At 38.0% G+C, this 11370-nt stretch overlaps 1 protein-coding gene across 2 annotated transcripts; it reads left to right on the plus strand.

Moving 5' to 3' along the window:
• Window positions 1-1069: 1069 nt before the first annotated feature.
• Window positions 1070-9154, plus strand: LOC103988032 (uncharacterized protein At3g49140-like). Of its 2 annotated transcripts, none has more exons than XM_009406526.3 (11): window positions 1070-1476; window positions 1560-1764; window positions 2998-3100; window positions 3216-3283; window positions 3391-3519; window positions 3611-3736; window positions 3880-4000; window positions 4119-4213; window positions 4591-4743; window positions 6329-6424; window positions 8688-9154. In XM_009406526.3, exons 1-11 carry the CDS (start codon window positions 1298-1300, stop codon window positions 8793-8795), a joined length of 1383 nt encoding a protein of 460 aa, XP_009404801.2. In that variant the 5' UTR covers window positions 1070-1297; the 3' UTR covers window positions 8796-9154. The 2 variants fall into 2 exon arrangements, 1 of the variants encoding a protein (XP_009404801.2); XR_001978300.2 differs by having other exon boundaries at window positions 1228-1476; window positions 6324-6424.
• Window positions 9155-11370: the final 2216 nt, after the last annotated feature.

Below are 11370 nucleotides of genomic sequence, written 5' to 3' on the forward strand. Positions count from 1 at the left end.
GGATGACCCGACATGTGTCCCGTAGGGAATAAAGTAGATAACGCACGACCGTCCCAGCACCGTTTGGAACCGTATGGGTCGATGCTGCATAAGCAGGTCACCCGCTTGTTCGACCACGCCGAATGAGAATGACAGCGGGCATTAATGGCCCACATACTTCCAAGTCGTCTCTGTAAGTATAAATTATGAACCTTAGCTCAAAACGAGAGGTCGAACTTTTACACCATAAATAACTTGCTAACTTAACCATCGGAGAGGTCGAGTCAAAAATCTCCCTCCCGATGTCGATTTGTCTCGCAGAAACCCTTCAGAGATGAGGTCGATCGAGTCGCTCCACGAGATAATCCCAAGGCTCGATTGACGGTCGACCTCACCTTCTTAGTCTCCTTTTTTTCCGAAGATCCACATGAACGACCTTGCACATTCGGATGAGGCCAAGTCATACTGACCCTTCAGCCACAACATAAAATTTTACAACAACATCCTAACTTGTATAGAAGAGTCATGGTGTGAAGATAATGGTGCCATCCCCTCTCTCATATTGACATGTGATTATCATCACAATTTATCGAAAATCATAAAATTTATTTATCATTATATAAAATTGGTATCGTTGCACCAAATCGACTACATTGATGATTATTGTGTCAGATTAGTTATGTCGATGATCGTTGTGCTAGATCAACCACGTCAACGAATATTTCGTAAGTACATCGGTGTCACTTCGAGAGCTTAGGAGTTCCATCTCAACGCATCATTTTAGTATCGATCATTTTCTTTCAATTCGGCTCCTCGACATCTCGATCGAATCGCGTTTTCGTGTCAGGCTCGAACTTGATAGTGGCATTCATAACTTGACTATGCATGCAATCGACTTTGAAGATAACAGAACTCAAATTCCTCCTCCGTCACCCCCTTCGGAAGGAGGGAATCAGATCTCGATCCTTTTGCATCGCGACAATGAATTGGACCTGCCAATCTGGTAACGCATGTAGATAAGCTGCAATCGGTTACTCCAATCAAGAGAAGCTTCTGGAAGGCGTGTATCGATGGGAGCGATTTACTATCCGAGCACCGGTTTACCACCCTCACATTTTACCCACTTCGGGATACCAATCGGGCCTTCTAATTATACCCGGGTCCAGCGGTCCAAAGCGCGTGCGAACGTCACTCGTACATCCCTCGCGTGCGTCTTAGCCCTCCCCCGTTCCCCCGGCGCGGCTCGGCCACCCATTCTAAATCGTTGCAGATATCCGGTGGAGGCTCTTCAGGAAGTTGGAAGAGGAAAAAGGAGAAGATGCTGACGGCGATGGACTCTGCCCTAGCGATCGGTTTGCGGCCCCGCGGCGGCGCGTGTCCCTCGCCTCTCCCGCCGCGGTCTCTGCTGTCGCTCGTGGTGGGGGCCTGTCGCCGGTGTTCTTGGCGGGGCAAGCGGAGGCTCTTCGGTCGAGGGTTTCGGGATCTTGAGCGCTCCCGGTACTTCTCGGCCGCTCCTTCCCGGTCTCCTCAGTTTGTATCTTCTTTTTCTTGTAATCCGTCGTCTTGGGAATGCTCGCCAGGACCAACATGGATGGCTGCTTTGGATCGTGCCCGAGTCATCCTCTTTCTGCTAGGGTTCGTGCCGCGCAAGGGGATGCGGATTCGCCGACGAGCAACTCCAGACGGCGGTACCACCCTTCCGAGGAAATCGAAGAGCTGGTTCCTCCCGTTGACGGCGAAGAGAGGCGCCTCACGGATGCCGAAACTGCAAGAACCATAGTTGAGGTAGCAACCGCACAACATTTAACCGAATAAGAGAGTATACGAGAATGTCCGTGTGTCAAATAAGATGGATCCTCGTTTTAGAAGAAGATAACCTGTACGCTATTCTTTGGGCATATACATTTGGTTGATTAACCATTCAGGCTCATTTCGGCCTTCGTCGGCTGATCCTACATCCAAGAGAAGCTATCTTCTCTATTTCACTAGGGGCTCGTTAGATCTGTAAAGCATGCATCTGGATTTTGTTTTTGGTTTCTGCATGTGGGTTCATTATAGGTTCTTAGATGTAGTTTGGTATTCCATTCGGCTACCTTAACAACTTACATGATTGTACATTCTATACAAAGTTCAACCATTAGAGGCTCTCTAGCTGCTTGATAAATCTGCACACCTATCTAACAATTGACTTCCAGGGTTTTAGGTGGCACAACCAGGTTAGCTTATGGGATACATTAGAGCGACCAACCCAACTAGTTCTTATTTCTCTTTGTTTATATGAAATGTCTTCTTTGGTCGTGTGTCCATTAGTCTTTGATTTTCTTCTTTCTTTTTCTTTGCACTATATATATTCAATCTTTCGTTATTTGCTATACACTTATGCTACCTCATAACTATTGCAAACTTAGCTTTGCAAGCTGTATCATAACTCTGTTTTTGAATTCAGTTACTTCTCTGTTGTATGTGGCTAGATATGGACGCCTTGCTTTAGCTTTAGTTAGGTTGTTTGTTAGTCACATTGAGACATCTGAATAAGGACCGAGTTTGGGGCCAGTAAATCTTTTATCAGTAAGTTCAGATTGAAACGTACGAGGTCCTCAGTCAACATATATATGTTCAATCTCCTTCACATTAGTGCTACTTTAGTCTTTTAGACCAGCCGGTGCCAACAAACTGTTGGGGAGTACCATTGTCTAATTATTATTTTCTCAAGTAGATATCTAAATGCGGAGCGCTACTTCGTACTTTACATACCTTTATTGCTTTGTGTAAAGCATCCTAACGTTTATACTACACTATTTTGTATTCTTTCCAAGGTTCGGAAATTCCAGTGAAGCTACGTTTTAGTTGGATAATTATCTTAAAATTGGATTCCTATGCTGAAGTCACTCAAATCCTAATATGAACCTAACTGAAGTTAATGCTATGTAATCTTACATGATATTTCTCTAGGATATGTCTAATGATGGTAGTAAGTTTAAAAATCCGTTCATGCTGTGGTGCTCGTGCCATGCACAGGTGAATAGCAAAGCAACTGTCATTTTCACGGGATTTATTGATGAAGAAGTCGATGAAAATATTATTTGGCCTTATGTACCATATTTAACTGATGAATATGGAGGTACACTTATATATTTGTATTCCTTTTTATGTCTTGATATTTATTCTTGGGGGCGGTGTCTTTTTTAATCTTCTTCTACCACTCTCATGAAGTTTCTGTTGCACAATTTGGACAGATATCTATTTTGAGGTGAATAATGAGAAAGAAATTCTGCAAACTCTGATTTCGGACGATAAATTAGTGGTACTCCAATTTTAATTTCTAATTTGGTACTGTTGCCCTTCTTTTACATTATTTAGTTTTAGATTTGAAACTTGCAATGCTTCAGCTAATATTGATCTTCAGTGCAGCAAGTTATAATTGGGTTGGACAATATAGAAATGCTATCAGAGATGGAAGTGCTAGGGCCAAGTGATCTTGATATTGAAGTAGAAGAAATCTCAAGTGATGTAGGTGATGTTAATGATGGATATGAAGAGGTGCGGAGACAAGATAACATGCTTTGTTTTGGCTTTTATGCTGTTTTGATAACAAAATGAGGTAGATGCCATTATCATCACTTCTTTGCAGGATGCAGTGGCCATCATCGAAGATGAATTAGATGAACTTCTCTCTTCTGATAATGTAAGTGATTGGACAAATTTGGAAACAATGCAGTCTTGTCATCCAATGTATTTTGCTAAGAAAATGGAAGAGGTATGCAGTAAATGCTTATTTCCTTAATTAACATGATAACTTTTTACTTCAAAGTTTTTTCTACTTCACTGAAATATTTATTTCATATGCATGTGCAAGTTGTCCTGAGCTGCAAGATATTCATGGTTCTGTCTTTTGCTCAGTCTGTATCGAATGTTGATTTGGACTGGATGGATCAACCTCCTGCTAGCATTGTCATCCAAGGTCAACTGAGACCTGCCTTCGCTGAAGAGAGCATAAATATCAAGAAGCTTCCATATAGTGGTATACAAAAGATATGCAACCTTTTTTTTTCAAAAATATTATGATATAAGGGCATTTCTTAATTTTAATTTCATGTACCTAGTTTCTCTAATGATTGACTTTTATTGTCATCGTGTAGGAGAATTAGATAAGGATCAAAGTCTACATAACGGAGCTTCATTCTACAAATTGGAGATGATTAATATTCAGATAGTTTCTTCGTATGGGAATCAGGCATGTTTTCTTTCAATAACCTAAAAAAGACTAATGTTCTAATAGACCAAAACAAATTGCCCAACCAACACAACCTGTCATTAAAATAAATGGTGTGAGCAACAAGCTGGCGGAAGCTCACAACACACTTTGCAATAGAGATTGAGAAAGATAGAGAGATGAGAGAGAGGGATGGTTTAATCAGTGCTAACCCTAAAAAGAAAAAACATGCTGGCCCATCCTAATAGGACGATTTATGTTCTCATGCATGTCCAAACTGGCAAATATCGTCCAATATATACCAGTATGAGCCAAATGTCAATCCTTGGTCAAATGTTCACATTTTGTTTCCATTTTTTAATTCTTATTGAATTTATTCTCATTCTGTTGCTTTACAGTTTGAAGTTAAGATTCAAGATTTTCGAGAAGCTCGACCAGATGTTCTTGCACATTCTGCTACCAATATCATATCTCATCTTAAATCTGGTGGGGAAAAGGTCTCACAAGCCCTTAAAATGCTGTGTATGAGGCAAAAGGGTATTCACGTAGAGGTAATGTGGTAGTCCATTTGCCTTCCCTTTATTACAACTGCATCGGCAAGGCCCTTTTCTTTATTACAACTGCATCAGCAATGCCTCCAAAGCTCTATCCAATGGAGTCTAAGACTTCTAAGTTGACAAAGAAAAGTGTCGTTGAATCTTTATTAGACCAACCAACACAATTGAGTCATATTTGGACTCTAATAGAAGTTGGCAGTCCTCAGCTGCTGGAATCCGTTTAACCAGCAGAAAAACCAGAAAAGGGCTTTGAACTGGAGCAAAAAGGAAAGGATGATTACGTGGTTAAGGATAATTAGCTTTTCGATTAGTTTAGTGTATAGTTTTAAGTTTAGGCAATAGAATCAAGGCATGGTCATCTTTCTTAAAAATTTGCACTTTCCTTGATTTGCTCTCTTTAGTAGACTTCTCCTTTTATTATCTTTGGATAATTGGCCTAAAGGTACTTAGATTTGTTGCTTGGTTAAGTTTTTCTATGCTGCAAAATCATAGTATATCAAGATAGAAGTTTGTAATCAAATGAGACAAGCCATATGTGAATCACTTGATTTGTTGCTGTTATCAAATTGTAAGCCTGGATATAGCCTTGTCAATTATGGCTCTATGTCTCTACTTGTTGACTGAAATATCTCAATAAGCATGTTCTTTCTACAACTTAGAAGCATGCTTGAAATATTTTATGTGGATTCATAGTACGAACATGTTCAAGTTTTAGAAGTTATGACCCTCTTAACTCTGAAAAGCATACCCAGGTTTCATATCGTTACAATGTTGTGCTGATGCAGGAATGTTAATTTCAATTATAAAGTGAAGGCCCAACTATGGAATCAGTGCAAAGATTAAATCTATTATTTTGATTATGTCCTTAAAAGGCATAATTTTATTATTACGAAGAATATAAAAGTTGCTTAATTTTCTATTATATACTGGTCCCAGTGTTCTGTTGCCGAATTGCTAATCCGCTGTACCTTAAGCCATTTGGTATAGTCAGATACCTGCTTATCATTATCTGCTGAAATACCACTTAATCCCATAGAACATCCTGAACAACTCTAGAATACGAATGCACATGTACTTCTTACCTTAAGTTAAATGAGCAGTAGTTATTATTGCTTAACATCAATGAGTGACAAATTTCAAAATTCTTATTTATTTCTGGATCGATGTTAATCTATTATGTGTTTCATACTGCTTATTTTAAGTTAAATGAACAGTAATTATTATTGCTTAACATCAATGGTTGACACATTCTGTAATTGTTATCCATTTCTGGAATTATCATTTAACTGACATTAATCTATTATGGGTTTTGTTAATTTATGAAATTTGATGCTCCATATTGTATGCTGCATTCAAATGTCACGGTTGAATTTTTTTTCTGGACTTGTACTTTTGTTATAGCCGACTTATCTCATGTGGAACCTCAGCTTTCCTGACTGCAGATAGTCTATACACTATATAGGGGTTGTAATGTTGAGTTAATGTACTTGTATTGATTCCATGGCATTAAGATTGTTATGAAATATATTGATTTAGCCACAGGTAGAGACCTAATACATTTTGTACTTCTGTAGTTCAGGAGGCTGTTGTCATTGGTGTTGACAGTCTTGGTTTCGACTTGAGAGTTTGTTCAGGAAGGCAAGTCCAAACTCTAAGATTTTCTTTTGCTACACAAGTAAGTCTATACTCAACTTGAGTATGTTTTTGCTTATTTAACACTCTTTTAAATACTTAAGTATACAAAACTACTGCATGACGATGGACTTGTGATTGTTCTGATTCCTCTGGTGGGAGTTGGTCACTTTTAAGAAAGAGTGAGTGTGATATATCTCTGTGAATACTACAGCTGTGGTCTGTAGTGTAAAACTTAGTTTGCAGGGTAAACTGTATATTCATATTTGAAAGTTATGCACGTTACATCATTTAACAGAATTTTGGAGTGTCTCAATTTGAAAGGGATGTGGATTCATTAATGAGATTTCGTCATATTGAGGTAACGAGTGTTAGCATGTTAATGACACTTTAGGAGGGTTAAATTAGTGCTATAGCAAATTTTAACCGACTTTAAAACTTGATGAGAAAAACACTTATTAGAAACATGACTAAACAAATATTAAATACAAGTAAGAGTTACGAGTAAAGTGAATGATAATAAATAAGCAATCACAATTGAAAGTTATAAGCAAGAGAAAGAATACAAACCAATTTATAATGATTCGGTTTTCCTGACCTACGTCTACTCTCGATTCCTCTTCCCTCGAGACCATTGACTTTCACTACTAACCTAGCTTCCAACAGCTGAATATGAACAACCCATTACAACCTTTCTTTTTCAAGCTTTTTTCTTTTCCCGGCTTATGAGAAAACCTTCACACTCAATATTTTATAAGAGACCTCCTACCTCCTATCATTTAATATCACAACTGAACTTAATAGAGAGGGAGAGACTCAAACAATGCTCAAAGAGAGCTACAACACTTTACAAACTCAGGAATAGATGCTACATCAACCAAGCATGTAAGGGGCATTTATAGCCCCAAAAGGCTTTGAAAATAGAGCCAAAAATTTAAATTCCTGAGATTTCATAGTACAGGTGGTACTATCGCTAACTTTGGATGATATTGCTGTCATAGTATTTGAAACAGAGCCGTAATTCTGGATTCCGGTGGTCCTAACATCACCATAGGCAGTATCACTGACGAAAACGTTGACAAAGCACAAACGGTGCTTGTCGGGTGACTTTGGCAATACTACCGCTTGGGCCTGGCGGAACCACTGCCCTTAAGAAGTTTAGGCCACGTGTTTGACCTTCTAACATACCTATTCCGACTCAACTCCAAGCCCAATGGTTGCTGTAAACCTAGAATCTATTTCAACTCGATATCGACTCAAATTGGCCAAAATGACCTCGACTAAGGCCTTGACTCATCAGACACTTGTTTGAAGCCTTCAGCATGTTGTTCGCTCTTCCGGCATATCATTCAATCTTCCGATAGATCGTTTGAACCTCTAGCACATCGTGTCATCCTCTGACATTGACTTCATTATGACATTCAATGTTTCGACACAGTTTGTGATCCTTTTGGCACGATGTTGAACCTCTAGTACGAAGTCCGTTCTCTGGCATGTCAACCAATCCTTCGACTTAACATCCAAATTTCAACACAACATTCGATTCTTCGGCTCAGCATTTAGCCCTTTGGTGGTCCGAACCTTTGATCGGAGTATTTCCTGTGTCACTTGTCTTAACAGCACATTAATTCATCAATTAATTTTATTATCAATATTTAGGATTCAACAACGAGAACAAAGGTACAATGTACATGTTCATGTTCTAAATTATTGAGATGGGAGCAATTTTCAATACTGGGGCAAGACAGCCCCGGATTCGTGGAAACAAGCAATACTGTTTTCCATTAATCTATCAATGACTAGATTATCCTTTTCTTTAATTTATAGTCATAGTTGTAATGGTATTCTCCCTTTTATATCTGGATTCCCTTTCACAGCCATCTTCACTGGTTCTTTGGCTACTTCAACTTTGGCTTGTTCAGACAACCCTGTTCTCTCCACGTTTGTTCATACAACCCTGGTTGTTGGAATTATGTTTCCCTCCATTCCCTTTGTTACATGTCAATATTTTGAGATTTATGGTTTACATTTTGGCATTATCACTCAAAGAAAAGGCCATTTAGTGCAACCAAAATAAATGCTAGATGTAAGTTACATCTAGCAATTAAGTGCAGGTTTGCATTCTAAAAACAGTGTTATACTAATTTTATCTTTATATAATTCTTAATTGATGAGATCGTTTTTCTTCAGGGCATCTGTGTTTCATTCTTGATAGGTTGTTCAATATTTTTCAACTTTACGTATCTACTCCACATTATGGTCTACTGCAGAAAGAGAATTCAACATTTGATTTTTTGTATTTCCAGGCAACATCCGAGTTTAGTGCAGAAAGACAACTCAATGATCTTCTATTTCCACTACTTAAGCAGAAACAGCAGCGATGGCAACAAGCTCATCAGGGAATTGACAGTTGACGCATTTGATTACTGCTGCATCTTCAGCTGAATCACGCATACAACATGCAACAGGATTTTGCATGGGTATCTGGTCATGGGCCATCGATGCATATAGCTTGCATTCGTATGCCTCACCGTCGAATTGCATGTTGACCGGATTCTTTTAACAGCGAGTCAAACGAACGATAGATTGTTGATGGTATGATAAAGGATGCTCATGCTCAACTTGTCCGAGGTTTGTCTTGTATTATCATTTACATTAGGGCAATATCATGATGAAAAAAATTCGCTCGAGTATAAACGAAGAGCGGGCTTGTGAATTGTGGTTGGAGCAGGCTTTTCTACTTTTAGTATGATATTACTGCGATGTTGGGACAGTTTGTTGATAGAAAGTCTCATCCATTTGTCTGCCTGTGTTTATGTGTGATCGACAGAAAAGGTGTCTTTTGTATTGGGTGCAAACGTACATGAGGATCAAAAACTCTCTATCTTCTAAGTGCTTGATAAGGCTTCAATATCCTACCTTTCTGTCTGCATGTTTATCATAGCAACCAATTTTGCTCATGCTGTAGAAATTTAATGTCCAAATCCTTTTCGAATGAAATAATATACATGGAAAGTTCATAGTTTTTTAAAAGATAAATGGTCAAGACAGAATTTGAACTCATGACTTTACAATGCAATAAACTATCAAGGTTTTTACCTCGTTTGCTTATACGCATCAATCAAAAGAAATATATTAGCTAATTTGGTTAGTAAAGATCTTAATAGATTATCATAAAATTTTGTACTTAAATTTTGTTTTAATCATTTATCTTTTAAATAGGAAATTAATGCTGGTTGTTTACTACCTTATATTAATTGATGTGCATATTCAATAATTTGTTATAATGAGTCTAGGGTTCGGTTGCCTAGAGTTAGTGAGTCTTGAGTTCAAACTGTTAGTTTGGCAAATCCCACATAGTCCCACATCAGGAAAATCAAGCTTGTTATCTTCTATTGAAACTATAAATAAGGGCCTTAGCTTTGAAGTCAGATGCACCACAAGAAAACCTAATTGTTTGCTTTAGGCTTTTCTTATTTAGTATTTTCGTATTTTATGGCCTAGGAACATCTTCCCAAGGCATTTATAATAGTCCATCTTTTATAGTAGTGATTTGCTCCTCCTTCGTTTATGGATGTAGGTCAATTGATTGAACCACGTAAATCTAGTGTTCTTGTCGCTTTTATTATTTATGCTTTCTTGTCTTTTTTGGGTTGCCAAATTATCCATTGGTAAATTTCCTGGGGTTAGCTCTAATAAACTGGTATCTGGTTTCGGAATCTTTTGGCAACGATGACAATAACAAAGATCGTTGTCGAGAAATTTGACAGAAATGTCAACTTCGGTATGTGGCAACTCAAGATGGAGGTCATTCTGGTTCAAGACGGAGTTGATTTGGTACTACAGGGAGCTGAGAATATTCCAAATGGTACATCAAAGGAAGATCTTGCGGGTATGGATAAGAAGGCCCGATCAAGTATTATTCTAAATCTCTCTAACGAGGTTTTACGGGAGGTAGTTACGGAGACTACGGCTAAGAGCATGTGGGACAAACTTAAAGCCTTGTATATGAAGAGGACAGTGGAGAATCGTCTCTACTTGAAGCAGAGTTTGTATATGCTTCGGATGACTAAAGGTATATCTATGCTCTCATATCTTGATAAATTTGATTCCTTAGTTATGGATTTGGAGAATATAGATGTGAAAATTGATGACGAGGATAAGGTTATGTTACTTTTGTGTTCTCTTCCTCAATCATTTAAGTATTTCCGTGATACTATGATTTATAGAAAAGAAATAATTTCGTATCAGGAAATTAAATCTACACTAAAATCTAAGGAGCAGATAGGCAGGGATATCACTGGGGAGAGTAGAGGAAATCAGGCTGAAGGTCTGATTGTCAAGGGTAGAACAGATAAAAGGGAATTTGATAGTAGTAGATCTAAATCTAGATCTAAATCCAGACATAGAAATTTGGAGTGCAGATATTGTCATAAAATGAGGCATATTAAGATTGATTTCTTTAAATTAAAAAATAAATTAAAGTAAAAAGAAAAAATTATTGAGAAAACTACTAAGTCCGTTGAAGCTAGTGTAGTAGCTGATGAGAATGTTGGAAATATTTTCTTTGCTACTGATGACAGGAGAGGTCTAAAAATGAATGGATTTTAGATTCGGGTTGTTCTTATCACATGTGTCCTAATAGAGATTTGTTTTTCACATATGAATCTTGTAATGGTGGAATTGTTTTGATGGGTAATAATGTCACGTGTGATGTTGTTGGTAGAGGCACAATCCGAATTAAAATGCATGATGGTATTGTGAGGACGTTCACTAATGTTAGATATGTTTCTGATTTAAAAAAGAATCTCATCTCTTTAGACACCCTAGAGGCTCTTGGGTGTAAATACGCAGCTGAAGGTGGAGTTATGAAAGTTTCTAGAAGTGCCCTTGTTGTTATGAAAGCTTGTAGGTCTGGTAGCTTATATATTTTATAGGGAACTACTGTCACAGGCTTAATTGCAGTCTCGTCATTATCATTGTCTAATT

The sequence above is a fragment of the Musa acuminata genome, chromosome BXJ3-6 (genome assembly GCF_036884655.1).
Source record: "Musa acuminata AAA Group cultivar baxijiao chromosome BXJ3-6, Cavendish_Baxijiao_AAA, whole genome shotgun sequence".
Lineage (NCBI taxonomy): Eukaryota > Viridiplantae > Streptophyta > Magnoliopsida > Zingiberales > Musaceae > Musa > Musa acuminata.

Excerpts from the sequence above, each read along its gene's own strand:
- LOC103988032 (XM_009406526.3), top strand. The coding sequence starts at position 1,298 with ATGCTGACGGCGATGGACTCTGCCCTAGCGATCGGTTTGCGGCCCCGC. Across the intron at positions 1,765-2,997 it reads CTGCAAGAACCATAGTTGAG|GTGAATAGCAAAGCAACTGT; the intron begins GTAGCAACCGCA and ends TGCCATGCACAG. Across the intron at positions 4,214-4,590 it reads TTTCTTCGTATGGGAATCAG|TTTGAAGTTAAGATTCAAGA; the intron begins GCATGTTTTCTT and ends GTTGCTTTACAG.